This window comes from Pleurodeles waltl, chromosome 3_1 (genome assembly GCF_031143425.1).
Source record: "Pleurodeles waltl isolate 20211129_DDA chromosome 3_1, aPleWal1.hap1.20221129, whole genome shotgun sequence".
NCBI classification, from domain to species: Eukaryota; Metazoa; Chordata; class Amphibia; order Caudata; family Salamandridae; genus Pleurodeles; species Pleurodeles waltl.
The window spans coordinates 528,758,288-528,781,413 of NC_090440.1; the positions used below are offsets into that span (position 1 = coordinate 528,758,288).

At 44.6% G+C, this 23,126-nt stretch overlaps 1 protein-coding gene across 1 annotated transcript in view; it reads left to right on the forward strand.

Moving 5' to 3' along the window:
- Positions 1–23,126, forward strand: part of PDCD7 (programmed cell death 7) — a 109,553-nt gene that overhangs the window by 69,679 nt on the left and 16,748 nt on the right. The window contains exon 4 of the mRNA XM_069222820.1: positions 12,122–12,209. Coding sequence (XP_069078921.1) covers positions 12,122–12,209 — 88 coding nt within the window. The remainder of the gene's footprint in view (positions 1–12,121; positions 12,210–23,126) is intronic.

The following is a 23,126-nucleotide window of genomic DNA, read 5'->3' on the forward strand; positions in this document are numbered from 1 at the left end:
AAAATCAGAAAGGAGAATCAGAAAGGGGCCTCAGAGTTTTTATCTTATTACCAACCTTGACTGAAAGTTAGCACAGAAGATTCTAGCTTGATTGCTCTCTTTGCTCCATGTTCGACCAAAAATTGTGCTCAAAGCATCTTATGCTATAAGATTCTCCAGAGTTTTGCAGAAAGTCAAACTTTACAAAGTCAAAGTTGTACACCAGATTGGGCTGTGGGTATTCCGGCCTCATGTAGCTGGTGCAGGATAATCTGTGGAAATGTGCCTGGTAGAGGATCTTCTCACCCAGAAAGACTGGTCTATCCTTCATCCATAGCGGCCTTCCAGAGAGCCCAGCCATAAAAATAACAAGAAACACCATGGCAAAGCCAAGTTCTCTTCTTCCACACTAGGAAATGGCTCTATGTATGTATTCATTTCTGGTTGAAGATTTTTCTTAGAGAATGTTGGGTATTTTCAGGCTGCAACTCCTCCCTCTGGGTCACTTCAACTTCCCAAGACCAGTCCAGAACCTTCTAGCCTGGTGATTTCGGCAGCTCAGGGCACAATGCCATCTAACGCCATGACTCATAAGGCTCCAATGGAAGCCACTATCACCTCACACACTGTCACACCTGACATTGATGCTGCTTTCAACATCGTCTTCATAGCTGCACTTGATGTTGCTTTCAGTACTGTCTACCCTCTCAAATTTTAGTATTTTCTTGAGGTGGCTAGAGGAAAAAAAAGTAAAAACGGTCATGGAGTACCTGTCTTTTCTGACTCTACTCTGAGACTCTCTGCCCAGAGATTTCCATGCGCGGAATAACATTGAGTCCAATTCGGATACACTTGACATGCTGAATGATGATCCGAAGGCTGATAACCTCCTCCCTCCTTATCACCCCTAAACCTTAAAATTACACTTAAAACCTTTGCCACTACCCACTCCTAAATTCTAAAATTATCGTTACCATTCCTAAACCTTAAAATTACCCTTATGACTGTTTATCACTGCCCACCCTTAGGCCCTAAAAATACCTTCACCACCCTTAAACCCTAAAATTACCCTTACCACCCTTTACCACTACCCACCCAAAACCATAAAATTTTCTACGCTGATGACGCCCACCTGATCCTTTCCCAGACTGTTAACCCCTCAACAGCCATGAGAATTTCACAGACGGGATGGAAGCAGTCGTCACCTGGATGAGGGAGAGCTGCCTAAAGCTGAACTCCGACAAAACCGAGATCCTCATCTTGGGACCCTCTCTGCTTGGGACGACTCTTGGTGGCCCTCTACAATCGGCAGGCCCTCCACCCCTACTGACCACGCAAGAAACCTCAGTGTCATCCTCGACTCAATGCTCACCATTACCAGAGCCAGGCAGGTCAACTCTGTTGCCTCCACCTGCATCCACACCCTCCGACTCCTCCAAAAGATCATGAGATGGATACCAGCTGACTGCCATAAAACAGTGACATGTGCCCTAATCACAAGCAGACTGGACTACGGCAACGTCCTCTATGTTGGAACTTCCAAGAAGGACCTGAGCAAGCTGCCACAAATTAAGAACGCCGCCGCCAGACTCGTCCTAGACCGCCCCTGCTGAGAACACATCAAAGAACACTTGAAGAATCTCCACTGGCTTGCTGTCGAGAAGAGGATCAACTTCAAACTCCTCTTACACACCTACAGAGCCCTCCATGACAGCGGACCCATCTACCTCAACTAATGCATTACCTGGTACTCCCCTTCCAGACCTCTCCACTCGTCCTAGCAGTCGCTCATTAACGTACCCTGTGTAAAGAAGTCCTTGGCTGGAAGAAGATCATTTTCATACCTGCAAGCTAAAGGTTGGAACACCTTACCAACACACCTCAGACAGTCGCCATAGCTGGCTTGCTTCAAGAAGGACCTCAAGACCTGGCTCTTCAACTGATCTCTGAGGAACCTCCCCAGCGTCTTAAGTTTTGCGCTCTAGAAATAATTGATTGAGAAAATTACCCTTACCACCCTTTACCAATACCCACCCCTAAGCCATATATATATATATATATATATATATATATATATATATATATATATGTGTGTGTGTATAAATAAATATGTGTATACTTCCCTTATGAATACTTACCATGTGTGGTAAAGGCATGCATAGTAAAGGCAGTGTTGTAAAGGCTGTTTCCCCCAACACATGGATCTGTGGGGGACACCTTTCACTTGAGATTGGATACAGGGCCTACTTTATGTGCTCCCTCCGATAATCTTGCGGGTCCTGCAGGAAGTGTGTGAGAATGTATTATCATATTATCTCCCTGGATTCAGCAAGGAAAGATTTAGCATGCCCATCTGTTGGAACTCTGTGTTCAGCATTCACTCTTTTCCAGACGGAGCCAACCTGCTTTTGCAGAAGGGTGTCTGGGGCCCCCAACTCAATCCCCAGATGTTTCATCTGCATGTTGAAGATTGAGCGGCCAATTAGAGGCTTTCATTGATAGCCAGAGGTGTGGGTTGCTATTCCGACTGTCCAGAATCTGGTCAACAAGCCTATTTATGCTGGTTACTCACACAGGGGTGTCTCCATGGCATGCTGAAGATTTAAACCCCATTGAGACTTACCTGTTGGATGTTCTGTTCTGTGTGCCATCTTTCAGTTAGCAGTATTTGGTCTTCTGTACTGGGTAGAAAACTGGTTATTAAGCTTATTTATGCTGGGCAGTCACACAAGTGTCTCTTCATGCCATACTGAAGACTTTAATCCCTTTGAGACTTATCTGTTGGATGTTCCGCACTTTGTGCCTTCTCTCAGTCAGCAGCATTTGGTCTTCTGTAATGAGTATAGAGGTGCTTCACTGCAGTGTATGCTCGCTTGTGTCTTTCAGATTTGCCTTTGTTATATCTACATAGCCCTGGTGGCTCATTTCTTGAAACGATTACTGTGTATGTTTCTACTTATACCTCTTGTTCTGCCTTGGGACTTAAAATGGGTTCTCACTTTTGCTCCCGGCATCCCCATCTAAACAGATAAACAACTGTTCTGTTCATCTTTCTTTTTTATATAAAATATTTTCCCTCCAAATATCTTCTTTTAAAGCCTCAAGGCTGCCCTCACACACCTCACACAGATGGAAAAAGGAGTTAGGAGAGTTGCCCAGTAGAAATGGGCAGATTGCAAAATGTTGTGCTCCCTCACTTCCTCTGATAGAATCTTGGCCTCTAACCTCCCTGGTCACATAATATTGAGCCCAGGGTCATGCTGGAGCTGCAGGTATCTAAAAGTGAGGTGTAAGCTGGACTCCCCCTGTAGGACTGAAAACAATGTTCCCATCATGATTTTTCCCAGTTTAGAAATCTCAACGGTGTCCCATTGTTTTGAACCCTCACAGCCCCAGCACTTTTCTCAGCCTAAAGTGGGATACCTTGGTGAATATGTGCTTCCAAACCACAACCTTTGTTTGTTTTGTTCATCTTTGACTCCTGGGACTGCAGTTTTGGTGACAAATACTTCACCTCTATCAGTCTAGTCTCAGTTGGTAGTTTTTTACCCGGACACGTATTTTATCTTTACTTGCCTATCATTTTTGGCCAAAGGTTTTTCGTGATCCACATGGGCCAGTCTGTCACTATTTCACCTTTATTCCCCTCTCCACACCCTTTCAAAGAGGAGAAGTGGTTGCACAAGTTGGACCCTAAGTGATATGTCTCCTTTTACCTTGATCGAACAAGACCAGTCAGGTGTTTAACCAGATATTTTTGGTTTTGCTTATGGTGCTGATAAGCAAATACTATTTCATGTGGGGTCAGTCTTTACATTAAGCTCTAGCGCTCTTTGCCTTCGTGTATTCTACAAGGGTAGTCTACAAGACCTCTTCCACAGACCTGGTCAGTGGCTCATATTTGCTAGGCAGCCACATAGTCTTAGCTACACGCCCTTGCCAAGCTTTATTGCCTGGCAGCTCAGGCGTGAGGGGATGACTACTTTGTTAGATGATAATCTGTAAGAAAGAGATATCCCTCAGAATGAGATCTATCAGACGTTACTTACTTCTGCGACAGTAATTCTGGTGGATACCCTTCTTTCGAAGTAATGCCTGTACTAAAAAGGTTCCAGAGTACCTGTTATATTCTGCTGTGCCATAGTTTTCTTTTGTTAAGCTTGTTTGTTTCCTCTTTGCATACCTTAATTGGGCATGGAAAATGTAGTGAACTTAAGCTATAGTACGAGGTGGTGTTGTGTATATGCCAATAATATCACTTTTGTGGCTGGCTGGACCGCAACTGGAGCTGTGTGGCACCACATGGGAGCACTGGATTGATACAGCTAGGAGAATGTTTCCAGGTCTTTCTAGGAATCTGCTCAATGTTGTTGTGTCCACCAGAAATATTGTTATCAAAGGTAAGCAAGTTCTTCATGAGAGTGTAATAAAGTGAATCCACACCAGATGAAGATATATGGTAGGAGGTATTTATTACAGCCTCAACCAACAGCCAGCATATCAACTGTCATGCAGAGAACCCTGCATGACAGAACCTCAGAACAAGCTGGTTCCATGCCCAGTGTTCTGGCATGGAGCCATGTTACATCATTACACTTCTTCCTCTTTACATTAGAACAGAAATAACATGAGAACAAAAAACACATTTGAACAGAAAGAAAAAGAGGGTAGAAAGAACTACACAAAATCACACAAATGTAAAGGAAACCTGCGTGTTCTGACACTCCTACGAGTATTATCAGACCTTAAATCAATGTCAGAGGGAAAACGATAAGAAGTATCATCTCTCCTGTCGGCCACACCACACCCCCCAAAATGTGCTACACGACTATGATTCCAGATGCGACCATCATCCGTCTTGACAGCATTTTTAAACAGCTTAATGATAGTTTTTGGAGAGGTATATTTTGACCAATTTTGACACCCAACAGGAGCTTTGACCTTTACTTTATCTCCAACCTCAAAATTTGTAACTTTCGCATTATTCCTTTTATCAACATAAATCTTCCTTTTGCTTTGCAGAGACACTTCTTTGTCTCTCCATTCCCCAATACCATTGTTTTTCAAACCCTTCCCAGCAACCATCCAGCCAGGACACAAACAAGTATTTGGAGACCTTCCCCTGAGCAGTTCAAAAGGAGTATTCCCCGTTGATGCATGAGGAGTGTACCTGTAAGCTGTTATACGACCCTGCAATTCTTTTCTCCAATCTAAACAGTTTACCTTTGCTAATTGTATACTCTCCTTTAAAGTCCTGTTAAATCTCTCCAAAGCACCATTCGCCTCTGGATGATATAACGCAATTTTTTTATGTAAAATTCCACATTTTACAAAATACTCCTCCATCTGAGCAGAACAGAACTGCGGACCATTGTCAGAAAGAATAGAGTTAGGAAAACTCTCACGTTTGAACACAGATTCTAAAAAACTGATCACAGATTGAGAAGTGATCTCTCTCACCAAACTCACCTCCACCCATCGTGAATACAAATCCAGCAACACCAACAGGTAAGGAGTCTGATGTTCTCCATGCAATGGCCCCACAATATCGATAGCTAATTCATCCCATGGACTTTTTGGTAAACTTCTCCAAACCATAGGTGAACATCTTGGTTTGAGTACCTTATCACTAGCTTGACAAGGTGTACACTCCCTAACAGTACGTTCCACCATCAAATCTAATCCAGGCCACCAGAAATCCTGACGGATGCGCTCTTTGGTTTTAGAAATGCCCATATGCCCTTCATGAGCCATGTTCACGATGACTTCTCTCAAACTCAATGGGGGAATCATTCTTGTGCCCCTCATTAGAACACCATCAACAACGGCTAACTCATTCGCAACTAACGACCAAGGTTTAACCAGACTTCGAGACTTATGCTGATCCAAAAGAGACATCACAGAACACAATTCACTATCCTTTTGCAACTCATCCCTCCATTCATCTTCCTTTACAGCCCCCAGCGTAACATCACAAACTCTTATGCCACACTCAGCATCACATTGATCATTTTCATCCTGAGATTTATCATTCTCTACCACCTCCACCAATCTCGACAGACAGTCTGCCGTTACATTTGTCTTTCCCGGAATGTATTCAAACATGAAGTTATACTCCTGTAAGGAAATGACCCATCTCCTGATCCTCGAGGAAATCGAGTCCAAACCCTTCTTCTCAAAAATTTCTTTCAGGGGTTTATGATCAGACCTGACTACGAAAGAAGATCCCCACACAAATTTTCTGAACTTGTTTATGGCCCAGAATATTGCCAACTCTTCCTTCTCTATAACAGAATAACATATCTCTGCCCCTTTCAAGCATCTTGAAGCACAAGCTATTAGCACCTCTTGGCCCTTCCTGATCTGAAAAAGAAGAGCACCCAGCCCCTTTATACTCGCATCAGTAACAATGAAAGTGGGATTCCCAGGTACAAAAGCTTGTAAGTTTGGTGCATTCCTGAGATCATTTTTTTACTTGTTTAAATTCTGTACCACACTCTTCCGTCCAAACAAACTCTGCATTCTTACACATCAACTTCCTTAGATTCACTGTCTTATCTGCAAAATTTTGTATAAATTTGTTATAAAATTCTGTCATACCTAAGAATGAAGAAACCTCATCTTTTGTACACGGTTCTTTTAACATTTCGATAGTGTCCACCAAATCCTTTTTAGGACTCACCCCCTGCCGTGAAATATGATGACCCAAATAGTCCAGTTCAGTGACTCCAAATTTACATTTGCTTCGCCTCAGAGATAACCCAGCATCAAGCATCCTTTTAAGCACAGCATGCACCCTCTCATCATGTTCTCTCACGTTTCTCCCACATATTAATACATCATCCTGGTAGCACTTTACGCCTGAAATGCCTTTAAAAAGATCTTCCATAATCCTCTGGAATACTGAGGCCGCAGAAACCAGCCTAAACGGCATACGCAAAAACTTGAAGGCCCCCATTGGCGTAATAAAAGCCGTTAATTCTTGACACTCTTTACTCAACGGAACCTGATGGTATGCTGATGCCATATCCAGAGTGGTAAAATAGCAAGCACCATCCAACGATGATACTAATTCCTCAATATTGGGAAGTGGGAACTTGTCAACCACCACTTCTTTATTTAAGGCACGAAGATCCACACATAGACGGATTTCATTATTTGGTTTACGTGCCACAACAATGGGAGCTAACCACTCCGTTGCCTCTACAGGCTGTATAACACCAGTGGACATCAATTTATCTATCTCTTTTTGTACAGCGTCTTGGACACAAACGGGAATGCGTCTAACTTTTGCCACAACTGGTACTGCGCCCTGTTTCAACTTAATATGGTGATTGTACCCCTTTAAACACCCCAAGGTGTCACTGAACAATTCACCAAAAGCTCTCACAAACTTGTTTTCGTCACCCTCAATAGATTGTACCTGAACAGATGGATGTGCATTAGGATTGAGAATGACACCCAAGCGTGCTTGATGACTCCAGCTCAACAAATTATCACCCCTCTCAGCAACATAAATCCTAGCATCAGTGAACCTACCATTGTACTCAATGCAGTCATCAAAATAACCTAATAACTTAATTGGCAACCCACCATAACCTGTAGGTTTAATATTAGGTTTGAACAGTTTCTTCCTTCCTTGAAAATTCTTCATAAAAAAATCCTTTGAGAGAAACGTGATGTGAGAGCACGAATCAAATTTCATTTTGACTCTAACATTTCCCACCAAAACCCACTCAGAGGGATGTTCCACCTCACTCTCACTAACTTGAAAACTGACTTCCTTTATTTCTGATCTAGAACCTCTCCTATTCCTCATCCTACAATTTTTTCCAAAATGTCCTCTTTTTCCGCAAACATTACAAGTAATCCTATTAGCAGGACACTCACTTGCATTAGCCATGTGTCCAAATCTTCCACATCTGTAGCAATTTCCTTGAAAAGGTGTTGCAAACCTCCTATTCCCCTGTGTCTTTCCTGCGCTATTTTCTATTACAACACCTTTCTCACGGACACCCTCATACTTTTTTTCCTTCTCATCTTTTTGTATGACTTGACACTCCACTTCTTGTGCTTTTACACTGACCTTGTCTTCTTTATGTGCTTTACTTAGTTCTCTAACACACTTTAACATATGCTCTACCCTTTTTGCAATACTAACAACCTCATCCAACGGTGGCTCGTCCTTTAGCCAGAGTTCTTCCCTCACTTTATCACTAAAACACCTCAGCACAAACTGATCTCTAATCCTTTCTTCTACCAACGCCCCAAATTTACAACTTGAAGCCAACTTCCGTAAAGCCGTAATATATTCTTCAACACTCTCCTCTTTCCCTTGCTCCCGCAAACCAAAATGGTACCTTTCCATAATAGTACTAATCTTTGGCAAGTAATGTAAATCTAGTTGTCTTGCACATATTTCATATTCATTCAACCCCCTCTGATCAGCTTGCGACAATGGAGGTAGATTTTCCAGCACCTCCTGTCCTTCACCCCCTAAACAATGTAACAAAAGTGCCTGCTTCCTTTCACCACTCAAATTCGTACCACACACCCTGGCATAATTCTCAAAAATCTTTTTCCATTTCTTCCACTTAATAACCGGTTCTCCTGGATCTGACAAGAAAAACGGCGGCGCCGTAACATTCTGCATACTCACAAGAGGTGTAAAACACTTCTTCCCCACAATATATTCCAAACCCTACTAGTTGCTAAAAGTACTTAAAGTCCAAAAGGTGTGCAAGTCCAAAAGGTGTGCCAGTCACTGTATGTCCCAGCACGATGCCGCTATATCAAACACGGGTCTTCAGGTGTGTTTGTCACCGCAGAGACGACCTTTTCAGTTTAATTCATTTTACAACGCCCAATACTTGTATTCCACAAGTGCAATAAAGTTTCCAAAGAAATGTATATTCCCGTGACCACAAACCAATATAGTGATCCTTATCCAGTCTCCGTCTAAGTTTCAACTTCCAATAGACCGTCGATGTTCTTCTTCGATGTCCTCCAACAATTGCGCTGTAAAAAAAAAAAAATTTTTCAATAAAAAAATTCCTTCTTCCTCATCTAAGATGGCCGCAACGAAACATTTGGTCCGTTTTCTTCAGGCAGTTGGGCTTGCTTTCTCTTTGAGCAATCTCGGATCGTTTTCCTCACTCAAAATGGCCGCAACCGAACATCCAGTCTATTTTCTTCAGTCAATCTGGCTTGTTTTTCTCCTTCCACCACACTCAAGATGGCCGCCAACAATTCCCACAGCTTTCAGTCCTTTTCCAATTGCTCACTGACCTTCTGACGTCGTAAAGCATACAGAGACCACTTTGATCCTCAGTAAATGCTCAAAAAGCTTTCCACAAAGCCCCTACAACCGCAATTTCACACTTTTCTCCGCTAGAACATGCTGCAAGACGCTCGATCCTCTCCCAGCACGTCTCTGTAAGTTATCTCCGTTTTTCTCTTAAATAATCCAAGCTCTTCCTTCTTTGTTGTTGTTGAGGCTGTCCCTTCCTCTGTGTTCCTTTCTCCGCCCAATCGTCGCCAGTGTAATAAAGTGAATCCACACCAGATGAAGATATATGGTAGGAGGTATTTATTACAGCCTCAACCAACAGCCAGCATATCAACTGTCATGCAGAGAACCCTGCATGACAGAACCTCAGAACAAGCTGGTTCCATGCCCAGTGTTCTGGCATGGAGCCATGTTACATCATTACAGAGAGCACACAGGGTTGTGGAAGAAATAATATGTGTTGTAATAAACAGTCATAAGAGGGAAGGAGAAGTTTCACGAATGCAGGTACATATTGGAGAAATAGTTGAAATCTGTAGGGAGTCAGTCCGGCAACTCTAGCGAGAGGGGATTAAGAGGACAGAAACTCTGGGTATTAGTGGAGGTCAAAGTGTGTGTTATACTTTGTTATGCTATTTGTTTCAATTGTCTTATCGGGCTTTTGGTCACTGCCTTCCTTAGTCAACTGAGTTTGCAGAAGGTGGTGAGGGTTTAATATATTGCTGGGTGTTTTGTAGCCCTGGAGGGTGTCTTTTGGGTTTCGCAGTAGTGTGGTTATAGTTGCCCATTGCCCTACATTTAAACAGTGTTTATTTTGTGCAGCGGAAAACAATACATTTTGGATAGCCTTTGAGACTCTAGTGGTTGAGAAAACATATACTGTACAGAAGGTGAATCAAGTATGTTCTGATATTTCTGTTGCCTCATGGAGCAGCTTCTTGCCATCTCAATAATTTTTAGGGTGGATAAAGGAAACTTCGTATGTCGACGAGTGAAAGCAGTAAATTAGATACATGGGAAATATCCTTAAGTGAATGAAAACTTGAATATGTAGGTCTATTTTTTGTAATTCGGTTCGGACACATTTTCTTTGCATATAGTATGTGAATGTTAATAAAGCATTTAGTTTTACATTAACTACCGTCCTTAAATCAGACAGCAACAGTGCCCATTCTGGTTGTCTAGTGCTGCCAATTCCACATTTTCCGAAAGAAAGTGGCAGCTAAAAGGTGACAGGCTGGAGCATCCTTCTTGCTTTCCTATTCTTACTAGTTTCTAATTATGAAACACTTCAGAAATCTCTGTTTGTCTAGAAACAATATGCAACAAACTATATATTTCTTCCTAATGCCAGGACGTCTTTCCTTCTATGCTTGACAACTTGTACTGTGATACTAGATAGTTTGAAAAGACCCTACATGCCCTGAATAAGCTTAAAACTCAGCTTTTCCTGAACCGCTACATTTCTTTATTGACTGTTCATGTGCTAGTTGTAATCTGGAGATCTTTGGAATCATCTGCCCAGGCTTGCAAACCCATCTAGTTCTGCTGGGTTGTGGACTCCTCAGTCAGTGTGCCGTAATTAGGGCCCATCACAGAAGGCAGGGCAAGTCCATTAGGCTTGTTTATTAAAATCACAGTTACAAGTTACATGATCCTTTAGGGGCGACATCTACCTTACTCTTAGCTTCCAGTCAATACCCGTGTTCATGCATCACTCCCAGTGCACCATGACATTGCACTCTCAACAGGTAAGCAGAGGAAGAAGAGACAACTATCACAGAGAAAACAGTGTCGAGTGTCACTTTGAACTGACATGTTATAGCCCTGTGCTCTTGCAGTGAAGTAGCTGCAGTGAGTGGATAGGTCTGTAAACACTGTTCTACAACATTTAGATAGTAATGTCCTTTGCTAAGCAAAGTGTCGATTTCAAGAGGCTTCCAGCATAACAACAAGCAAGTAGAAGCAAATCGGGCACCTTTTGCCCCCATTAGAATCTTTTGCTGTGCCCTCAGACTTGTGTATCTAGCCATTATCTGCAGAGCGGGAAATACAGAAAGAGATTACCACTGCCCCTACGGGCTTGGGCTTAGTTCACACTGATAGCTTGATATAGCAACAATCTTCAACACTGACTGACACATTTTGCTGGGTAGTTTAGATTTTATATGATCTCCCACAAATTTCTGAGAAGTCATAAACTCTCACTACTCAGATGTTAAAAAAAAATATTTAACACTAATCTTGTCACTAGAAAATGTTTATTATTAGAACACAGAATAGTTGAAAGTATGAATAAAAAGTACATTTTCAACATTGTAATCTTTAACTTCTTTCTAATCATTTTGTTAGATTCTAAGAGTTTACCCATATAATCTCTCTCTACCTCGCCTTTACTTTATCCAGTTCAGCCTCTGACAAATCATTGTCCAAAGTCTTAAGTATTGGATGCATGTCTGACTGATGGGTAAAAAAAAAATCCACCATAAGTGCATGTTAACATGTATAATAGTTGGCTTTCAGACACTATTATACTTTCAACTGTCCTGTAAAACAAAACAGTTAAAACACTAGTGAGGTTAATTGCATAGAATGCAAAATGTGCAATATATTAATTGATCAAACATCTTAGCTATCACATAATCATTCACATTGTTCCCCACTAACCACCTATCCCTCCCTCCATAAGGTTCATAGGTCATGACTAAATAAAACATGCAGCTGTATATTCTGCTGGTTTTCTGGTTATTGTGGTGTGCGCTGGAGTTGATTGAGAAAGTTCTTGTTCAAAAGTGCTGAGGAGTCTTGGTTTTTCTTGGCTTTGTGTGACTCTTTTCTTTTGTACCCAAACAGAAGAGTTGCCACCTGACCACCCACTACTGCCATTTAGACAGTATTACCTGCAGGCAGAGCACTCTGTTCCATCGCTTATTCAGATCAGGTAAGCTGCTATTGGATTTTGGGGTTTGCTTTTATAATATGGAGACTTAACTAGTGGGTTGTGGTCTATGGTTATCAGATCATGTTTGCATTCTAGTGTTAGAAAGAGCCACACATATATTTACAAGAGAAGCCACTGTAGTGTTTTTAATATTTTACTACTTTCTATGCAGTGTTTTTCTTTTGTTCCTTTAAAAAGAAAAATTGTATTGTGCTTGTTCCAAGCATTCTATATTGCATTACAGGGTACATTACATCTATTTATAAGGGAAGCCACTGTAGTGTTGTTAATATTTTACTACTTGGTAAGCAGTCGTTTCATTTGTTCCTTTGAAAATGAAACATTTATTGTGCATGTTCCAAGCATTCTGTATTGCATTACATGGTATGGTTGGAGGATTACACCCTGCTTAGATGAATCTTGAAGATACCTGTCCTTTATTTTTTTTAATATACCGCTTTGTTTAGTTTTCGTTTTTTAAAACTCAAAACATGTCTGGTATCGAGTATTCAAAACAACGAGAAAAGAAAACATACTGCTAATAATCTTCACATCATTGACTGGCTAGTTGCTGGTTATGTTTCCTCTGGGTTATTAGCGTGATGTTTTGACTATAGTATTTATGAAAGCTTTACAGTTATGCTCAAAACCATGCATAGATTTTTGCCATCTCACATTTCTGTTTTCTGTGTATATTACATACAGAGATGTATTTTACCAAGAGTGCTGTCATGTAGCTTTGCCTCGTGTTTTATGGTGGTTGGACCCCAAATACATATTTAACATCCTCATGCGGACAACAATTACAGTGCATTTCTTTAGAAAGAGTATAATTATGTGCTTATTTGTGTTGCTTTATAAATGCATGCCTCCTTGGTTCATGACAGCATAACATTCTACACGTCATTGAGTGTTTGAAGCATTGCCTCCCTCTCAACTTCCGTACGTTTTTCATCCTTCAATTGTCCGTCTTTCTCTGCTGACCATTCTAACAGATCTTTGACCCACCTGCTGGTGTTTTTTTGCAGTCTCAGGCACGATAATTCTATAACTATCCACATTTGGCAGTACTCATCCCTAGTGCGCAGGTTTCTTTTACATCTTTACTTTTTTTCCCTTGGACAGTGTATCTAAAAGGCATTGTTTAACCTTTAGTTCTGGGATTCCCCCATGCTATATCATAAACCATTTGTCATGTTGGTTCAGAAAACCTGCACCATGAGTGTTGGACCTGGTCCTTTTTGCAGTTATCCCCAAACGGTTTTCCCCCTTCCTCCTATTGTTTCTGACCTGTTTTTGTTGGCTTTAGGACTCTGGGCACTTTACCACTGCTAACTAGTGCTAAAGTGCATATGCTCTCTGCCTAAAATATATTGGTGATTAGTTTCTCCATGATTGGCATATTTGACAAACTAGTAAGTCCCTAGTACCGTGCACAGTGTGTTTCCAGGGCTTGTAAATCAAATGCTACTATTGGGCCTGCAGCACTAATTGTACCAACCCACGTGAGTAGCCCTGTAAACATGTCTCAAACCAACCACAGTAGTGTGTGTGTGTGTATGCAGTTTTAAACTGCCATTTCGACCTGGCAAGTGCACCCACTTGCCAGGCACAAACCTTCCCTTTTACTAAATGTAAGTCGCCCAAACGTAGGCGCAAGGCAGCCCCATGGGCATGGTGCACTGTATTTAAAAGGTAGGACTTGTGCTGGTGTGTTTTACATGTCCGGATAGTGAAATTCTGCTGAATTTGTTTTTCACTATTGCAAGGCCTATCTGTCCCGTAGGGTAACATGGGAGCTACCTTGAAAAATCTTTTAAGTGTAATTTTCCATTGGGAGCAGCTAGAGATGTGGAGTTTATGGTCTCTGAACCCCCAATTTAAAAATACATCTTTTTGGAAAGTTGTTTTTTTAATTGAAGGTTTGAAAATGCCACTTTTAGAAAGTGGGCATTTTCTTGTTTAACCATTCACTGCCTCTTCCAGTCTGCTGAATACACGTCTGGGTCAGGATGACAGTTGAGCGGATTGTGTATTCACTCTAGGCAGTCACACAGAGGGAGCTGAGGTGTGCCCTGCATATCCTGATGGCACATCACCAGGCTGATGGGTCTTCCTGAGCAAGAGTGGTCAGAGGAGCTGACATTTGGACCTGAATAGGGCTGTTCCAGTCCTAACACAAAGCAGTCTCTAACTCCCTTGAGTGTGTCTCTGGCCGGGTCAGGGAAAGGTAGCGTCTTGTGCACTACCAAGACTTCTCTTTGAAGTTTGCCTACTCAGAAATGGGTATAAGTGCTGAATCTCAGACACCACATAGTTAGACCACTTCTGGAATGAGGACATTCTGCCAGGGAGACGAGCTGGATGCTGTAGGAGGGACTCCCACGCTGCCTTTTGCTTTGTTGTGTTTGCCTGCTGCTTGCTGCTTCTGTCCCGGGAGTGAAAGGACTGGACTTTGCTTTCTACATCCTACTTTCCAAGGTTCTCCAAGGATTGAACTGAGCTTGCCTCCTGTTAAGAAGTCTCAAGGCCATCAAAGATTTCACCTACCAGTGCCTGGGCTCTCTTGGTGAGAGTCCTGACTTGCTAAGTGTTGCCAAATCCAGTTCCTGGGCCCTTGGCAGTGAGCTCTGGTGCCACCAAGAAAAACTAAGTGCATTGACCCCAGAGCGACTTCAGAACTAGTGCTGCTTCCTGACTCCGTGCCGCCGCCAGCACCAGAGCCATGGTCCCTGTTGACTGCAGCGACTGAGACCTGCAACACAGGGCCGATGTCGCTGCAGCACCTCCGAAGTCCCACCACAGTGGCCCTGTGGTGTGATTGTGAAACGGCAAAGTCGACGCCCCGTATCTTGACCTGTTGGATTTTATCGACCCTGCTGGGTCATAAGGCACCAATGCCTTATCACCTCCTCTGCAACCGTAAGGAACCAATGCCTCACCTCCCCTGCCTAGCAGTAAGGAACCGACGCCTCACGTCCCTGGTAACAGTAAGAAACCAATACCACACCGGCTCCAGCGAAGCCTCACCTCCCCGACTCCTTGCAGCGTTTCCTCATCGTTTTCCATCATTTTCCAAGGTACTGTACTTGGGGTTCATGTGACTCTATGACCAGTCCGCACTGCTTTGCGAGTGGCGTTGGATTGTTGATAATGACTCCGTCAAGACGCCATGATAGCCGCATTTGAAGCTATTGTGTTTCTAAACGTTTATTGACTATTTTTCTGGTGTGGAGTACCTTTGTGGTGTTTTCACTGTGTTACTGTGGGTGTGTACAAATACTTTACACATTACTTCTGAGATAGCCTAACTGCTTGAGCTAAGCTACCAATCGGGTGAGCAAGGGTTATCTTAGCTGTGTGACTCCCCTACCCCGACTAGATGGAAGGTCCCTTATTGGACAGGTTGCACACCACTTGGACTAAGACCCCATTTCTAACAATGAGGTATTGCAAAATCATAAATAGGAAGGCTGCCAGTACTTCACTGCAGCAATTGGGCACAAGCCCAAGATAGTTTGCTTACCTAGAGTAGTGTCAGGTAAGTCATGTGTATGGTATTTGAACTGTACCAATTTAAATCAGACATTGCGAGATATTCTCTTGACTCTTTGACATGCTTTACTCCTTGCCGCACAATGAGCCTGACCTCTGTTGCCATCATCTCTGGGGTGACATGCCAGCTGTACCTTTTGTCCAGTTCTATTGCTCTGTATATGTTTGCTACTAGAAGATTGTAAGGAAATGCCTCCTTGGCATGGTTACCCCCTGACTTTTTGCCTTGGCTGATGCTATGTTTTGAATTGAAAGTGTGCTGAGGCCTGCTAACCAGGCCCCAGCACCAGTGTTCTTTCCCTAACCTGTACTTTTGTATCCACAATTGGCACACCCTGGCATCCAGATAAGTCCCTTGTAAATGGTACCCCTGGTACCAAGGGCCCTGATGCCAAGGAAGGTCTCTAAGGGCTGCAGCATGTCTTATGCCACCCTGGAGACCCCTCACTCAGCACAGACACACTGCTTGCCAGCTTGTGTGTGCTGGTGAGAACAAAACGAGTAAGTCGACATGGCACTCCCCTCAGGGTGCCATGCCAGCCTCTCACTGCCTATGCAGGTATAGATAAGTCACCCCTCTAGCAGGCCTTACAGCCCTAAGGCAGGGTGCACTATACCATAGGTGAGGGCACCAGTGCATGAGCACTGTGCCCCTACAGTGTCTAAGCAAAACCTTAGACATTGTAAGTGCAGGGTAGCCATAAGAGTATATGGTCTGGGAGTCTGTTTTACACGAACTCCACAGCACCATAATGGCTACACTGAAAACTGGGAAGTTTGGTATCAAACTTCTCAGCACAATAAATGCACACTGATGCCAGTGTACATTTTATTGTAAAATACACCCCAGAGGGCACCTTAGAGGTGCCCCCTGAGACGTTAACCGACTATCTGTGTAGGCTGACTGGTTCCAGCAGCCTGCCACAACCGAGGCATGTTGCTGGCCCCATGGGGAGAGTGCCTTTGTCACTCTGAGGCCAGTAACAAAGCCTGCACTGGGTGGAGATGCTAACACCTCCCCCAGGCAGGAGCTGTAACACCTGGCGGTGAGCCTCAAAGGCTCACCCCCTTTGTTCCAGCACCACAGGGCACTCCAGCTAGTGGAGTTGCCCGCCCCCTCCGGCCACAGCCCCACTTTTGGCGGCAAGGCCAGGGGAAATAATGAGAATAACAAGGAGGAGTCACTGGCCAGTCAGGACAGCCCCTAAGGTGTCCTGAGCTGAAGTGACTCTAACTTTTAGAAATCCTCCATCTTGCAGATGGAGGATTCCCCAATAGGATTAGGGATGTGACCCCCTCCCCTTGGGAGGAGGCACAAAGAGGGTGTACCCACCCTCAGGGCTAGGAGCCATTGGCTACTAACCCCCCAGACCTAAACACACCCTTAAATTGAGTATTTAAGGGCTTCCCTGAACCTAAGAATTTAGATTCCTGAAACTACAAGAAGAAGAGGACTGCTGAGCTGAAAAACCCCTGCAGAAGAAGAACAGAAGACACCAACTGCTTTGGCCCCAGTCTTACCGGCCTGTCTCCTGCCTTCCAAAGAAACCTGCTCCAGCGACGCTTTCCAAAGGACCAGCGACCTCTGAATCCTTAGAGGACTGCCCTGCTTCAAGAAAGACAAGAAACTCCTGAGGACAGCGGCACTGCTCCACAAGAACTGCAACTTTGTTTCAAAGGAGCAGATTTAAAGACCCCTGCAACTCCCCGCAAGAAGCGTGAGACTTGCAACACTGCACCCGGCGACCCCGACTCGACTGGTGGAGAACCAACACCTCAGGGAGGACCCTCCGGCGACTCCAAGACCGTGAGCAACCAAAGTTGTCCCCCCTGAGCCCCCACAGTGACGCCTGCAGAGGGAATCCCGAGGCTCCCCCTGACCGCGACTGCCTGAACCTAAAGTCCCGACGGCTGGAAAAGACCCTGCACCCGCAGCCCCCAGCACCTGAAGGAACGGGACTTCTGTGCAGGAGTGACCCCCAGGAGGCCCTCTCCCTTGCCCAGGTGGTGGCTACCCCGAGGAGCCCCCCCCTTGCCTGCCTGCACCGCTGAAGAGACCCTTTGGTCTCTCATTGAAAACCATTGAAAACCCGACGCGTGTTTGCACACTGCACCCGGCTGCCCCCGCGCTGCTGAGGGTGTACTTTTTGTGCTGACTTGTGTCCCCCCCGGTGCCCTACAAAAACCCCCTGGTCTGCCCTCCGAAGACGCGGGTACTTAACTGCTGGCAGACCGGAACCGGGGCACCCCCTTCTCTCCATTGAAGCCTATGTGTGTTGGGCACCTCTTTGACCTCTGCACCTGACCGGCCCTGAGCTGCTGGTGTGGTAACTTTGGGGTTGCTCTGAACCCCCAACGGTGGGCTACCTTGGACCCAAAACTGAGACCTGTAAGTGATTTACTTACCTGCTAAAAATAACAATACTTTACCTCCCCCAGGAACTGTGAAAATTGCACTAAGTGTCCACTTTTAAAACAGCTTATTGTGTTTTATGTAAAAAGTATATATGCTACTGTGATTATTCAAAGTCTAAGTACTTACCTGCAATACCTTTCAAATGAGATATTACATGTAGAATTTGAACCTGTGGTTCTTAAAATAAACTAAGAAAATATATTTTTCTATAACAAAACCTATTGGCTGGATTTGTCTCTGAGTGTGTGTTCCTCATTTATTGCCTGTGTGTATGTACAACAAGTGCTTAACACTACTCCTTTGATAAGCCTACTGCTCGACCACACTACCACAAAATAGAGCATTAGTATTATCTCTTTTTGCCACTATCTTACCTCTAAGGGGAAACCTTGGACTCTGTGCATACTATTCCTTACTTTGAAATAGTGCATACAGGGCCAACTTCCTACAAAGATGTTTCTACTAACGTATGCACTTCTTGTTGCAATAAATCTGCCTTTTCACTCACTGGTCTAATTCCATTCACTGGCCATGTGTACTCAGTTCATGCTGTGTAAATAGTTGAGGACATGAAACCAGAGAAGCCTGGCCCTAGGAGTGCAATTGAGCAGAAAAGGTATGGCAATCTGAAGTGTGGGTGAACAGGACTGTGGTTACTAGCAGAATCTCCCTAGCAGTGGGCACCACATTAGAAGAATTGAAAGTGCAACATGCATGAGTAATCCTTCAAGCTGTTGTATTTACAGTGTGCAAGAGATTGGTGTGTGAGATCAAGGGGAATGCACCAAGTCAGCACAAGATAAAGTGGTGATGCTGCCACAAGTTGCCCTGGGAGCATGGTCCTTTGCGAGAATTCTGCAAGAATCACAATTCTCTTTCTTAGTAAAAAAAAGGGGGTGTAGCAATTATGGATGTCTGGTGGAGCACAGCCACAGAGAGCCTGTCATTAGCAATCAAGGACTGCTCAGCACATCTAAGTATTTGCTGCAGTGTAGGGTGCTGCTAGAACACCACAAGTCGTCAGATAGCCTGGACAAATAGAGAAAGTGTTGTTAAATATGATACAACTGCACGTCTTTGTCCTGTTGCATACAAATGTGAGCACATTGACCATTTCCAATCATGATATGTCTGTACCGAGTGTAGCTTAACTTCCTTGAGCATGTATGTTAGTAAGAACCACAAATGTTTCTTGTACCCTGCAGTGACTTTAAGCAGGAATATTGCATGTCCTAAAATCATTTCTTCCTAATTTGAGTGAGCTGGGGCATGCGTACTGTGGGCATTTAGCCTGATTTAGGAGGTACATAAGAAGAGGGCAGATGCTTGATAAACCTGTGGATAATTATGAAGCAGCCTTCTGTGTTGGTAGCCTTGTGTAACTACTGCACATTCCATGATGATACACTGGGTGAATAGTTAGTGCAGAGACTAATAAAAGTCTCTAAGATAAGTTATTAATTAGGAACATGACACTGGAAAGGGCTTTAGATATTGCAAGCCAACTAGGAGATATGTCTCACAGTATCAAGAATTCTCTGTAGGCCATAAAGAATGTGTTAAGCTCCAGACATGTATAATTTCACAAAAAGAGCTTTATTGAATAACCACCAACCCACAGTAGGTACATCCGCTTCCAACCCTCACCAACCGTCCAGTCCTTCTCCCCCAGCTCCAGTGACCTCACCTGGAACCTCAGTGTGATGGAGATTCCAGACTGTACCCAACATTCCCAGATAAACACAACAGAATGTAAGGGAGTTTACAAGGTCAGACAAGAGGAAGTTTAGTGGGACAACTACACATAAGAGGAAAGCCATAAGAAAACAAGGATGAGCCTTTATCAACCAGTCCTTTTTGCTGGGAGTGTAGGTGTTGGAAGTGTTCCGTTCTAGGTGGCGGTGCCCCAGTCAGGCAGAACCTACCACTCCTGTCGGGGGTGGAAGGTTATTACGTTCACTGTATAACTTGTGCTAACCCGTGGGTAGCTTGGCACTGAGTAGTCAGGCTTATTACAGAGGTAATGTGTAAAGCATTGACACAGCACTCCCACAATATATACACTGAGCATCACAAAAGAGACTTCACACGTTGGTAAGCAAATAAAGGTTGTATTCAACACACACATTAAGTAATACAATATGAACATCGTGACCGTCTGGGCATATATCAAACTCAGAAATGTTACTAGTAGTACTAGGCCCAAACAGGGTTAAAATGACATCAGTAGTATTCACACTGGGTAGAGATCCTACGTAACCCCCAGCACCCTTCTTTGGTGCATAATGTTGTCAACCCTAGCCCCACCCTGGCAATTATTATAATGCAAACCACACAGTTTAGGTTGTATCCTAGATCACAACAATATCAGCAATGTGTACACCCAGATAATGACAAGCCTTTAAAGCAGCACCGTGGGCCAAGGCGGCACAGGTAAAACCAATGTTAAATGTAATATATTGCTGGCAAGAAATCAACGAGTAAAGCAACACTGATGGACAATGTAATTGCTAGCAGGCAGTCCTCAGGCAGTCACGCCCATACGCATGCACTTACTCAGTACTGATAGGCGGTGCCCCGGATATCAGGCAGGCTTGTATGGAACAAACTTGCACACACATGCATGCAGCACCGTAATTAATGCAGTGCAACTGGTAACCGGCAGGTCAATTGACAGCACATTACAAACCCATGACCCAAGCCCTCCTCCACCTTACAGCTCATCACAACTACCACACACCCATGAGTTGTACAGAAATCACCCTCTTCCCCTGATACTAGGCTGATCACAGCCGGAGTCACACTTAGTCAGGATCCCGGAGAGAAGGTGGGGGGTAGGTAGCAGTACTGGGGTAGTTCGCAGGACTGATTAGGAGGCAGTTGGAAAATGAGAGTTTGGCTACCACTCGGGAAGTTCACCCCCAGGATGCAGAGCAGAAGGGGCTGAGGGCAATAGTTTGTTCAACCCAAGGAGTCCGTAATGTGCCTTCTGACACCAGCCCAGTTCTGCGAAGCACCAGGAGAGGAGGTTATGCAGCCTCTTCTCCCGCTTCCATTCGCTCTTGGAAGCATTCCTTCAGCCAGTCAATTACTCTCACCACCCAGGCCCAGTCTGGGCAACGATACCTGGCAACAGTGTTGTCGGAGTCCGGGTGAGGAGAGGGAAGGTAGTATGCCACAAGGAGGGCCCTAAACGAACTAACAATAAAGGGGAATGTAGCAGGGGAGCCTCTTGGAAGAGAGAGGCACCCCGTCAAATACACATCAATGAGAGTTGCAACCAGGCAATCAAGGCACAGTGCTTGGTGTGCGTTGATCCGGGTCGCTCCATACAGTTCATACACCTCAAAGAGTTATAAATTCCATTCCTCCCTGCAAATGAGGCACAACCCCTGGTGCACATTGATACTGGTTGCACTAGACAGTTCTGATAACACAAAACGAAGAGATGAAAATTCCATGCCTCCCTGGAAATGATGCACAACGCCTGGTGCGGGTTGATACGGGTTGCAACCCACAGTTCTGATACAGGTCATACTAAACAGTTGTGATAACACACAATGAAGAAATGCAAAGTTCGATGGCATCTGTCGCTGTAGATACACATGGTATGCATGAGCTCGCCATCTGGTGTTGGGTCGGAGTGTTACAAGTTGTTTTTCTTCGAAGAAGTGTTTTCGAGTCACGGGACCGAGTGACTCCTCCTTCTGTGCTCATTGCGCATGGGCGTCGACTCCATCTTCGATTGTTTTCTTTCCGCCATCGGGTTCGGACGTGTTCCTGTCGCTCCGGGTTTCGGAACGGAAAGATAGCTGAAAACGGAAGATTTTCGACGGTATCGTTGCGATCCGGTTCGAGATAGACACATACGACGATGCGTTGAACATCGAAGCGCTTTGGTGCCCTTCGGGGTAGATTTCGGCACCCCGTCGGGGCCTAGTCGGCCCGACCGCGTGGAGAACAACGCCGATGGAACGGACCCCGTTTCGATTCTGCCCCGAATGCCACAACAAATATCCTTATACGGACCTACACTCGGTCTGTAACCTGTGCCTGTCACCCGAGCACAGCGAAGAATCCTGTGAGGCCTGTCGGGCGTTCCGGTCCCGAAAAACTCTGCGCGACCGTCGAGCGAGAAGACTGCAGATGGCGTCCACGCCAAAGGAGCGTCGACAGTTCGAGACAGAAGAGGAACAGGAGGAATCCTTTTCCATCCAGGATTCAGACTCCGACGAGCTAGACTCTACAAAAACTGTGAGTAAGACGTCGAGATCAGAACTTAAAAAAGGAAAGAAGGCCCAGGGGACGCCACTGCCAACCGGCCATGGCTCCACCCAAATTCTCGGTGACCAACAATCGGCACCGAAAAAGACCCATTCAGTGTCGAGATCGTCCGACTTCGGTCGAGACACCGGCACGCAGCCTCCTCGGGACCGAGAGAGTGCTAAACAGAAGCATCGACACCGAGAGTTCGGTGTCGACACGGATCGACGCCGAGACAGTGGCGCCGAAGACCATAGAGGCCAAGAATTTTCGGCACAGAAAAAGAGGAAGGTTACCTCGGAGCCGAAAAAACAATCAACAGGGTTTTCGGAGCCGAAAAAAGCAACATCAGACCCTGTTTCAGGCTCCTATACTGAAGAGCATTCTATGTCTTCACAAATGAAGAAACATAGATTTGAACAAGAACTGCAATCCACTGACGTGGATCACACGCAAAAGCGTATCTTTATTCAGCAGGGGACTGGGAAGATCAGTACCCTTCCACCTGTCAAACGAAAGAGAACGCTTCAGTTTACTCCTCAGCAACAAACAGCACAAAAGGTAACACCTCCTCCCTCGCCTCCACCTGTAACTCCGGCTTCGCCAACTTACACCCCGTCACATTCGCCAGCTCACACCGCCATGAGCCACGATGACCAAGATCAGGATGCGTGGGACTTGTA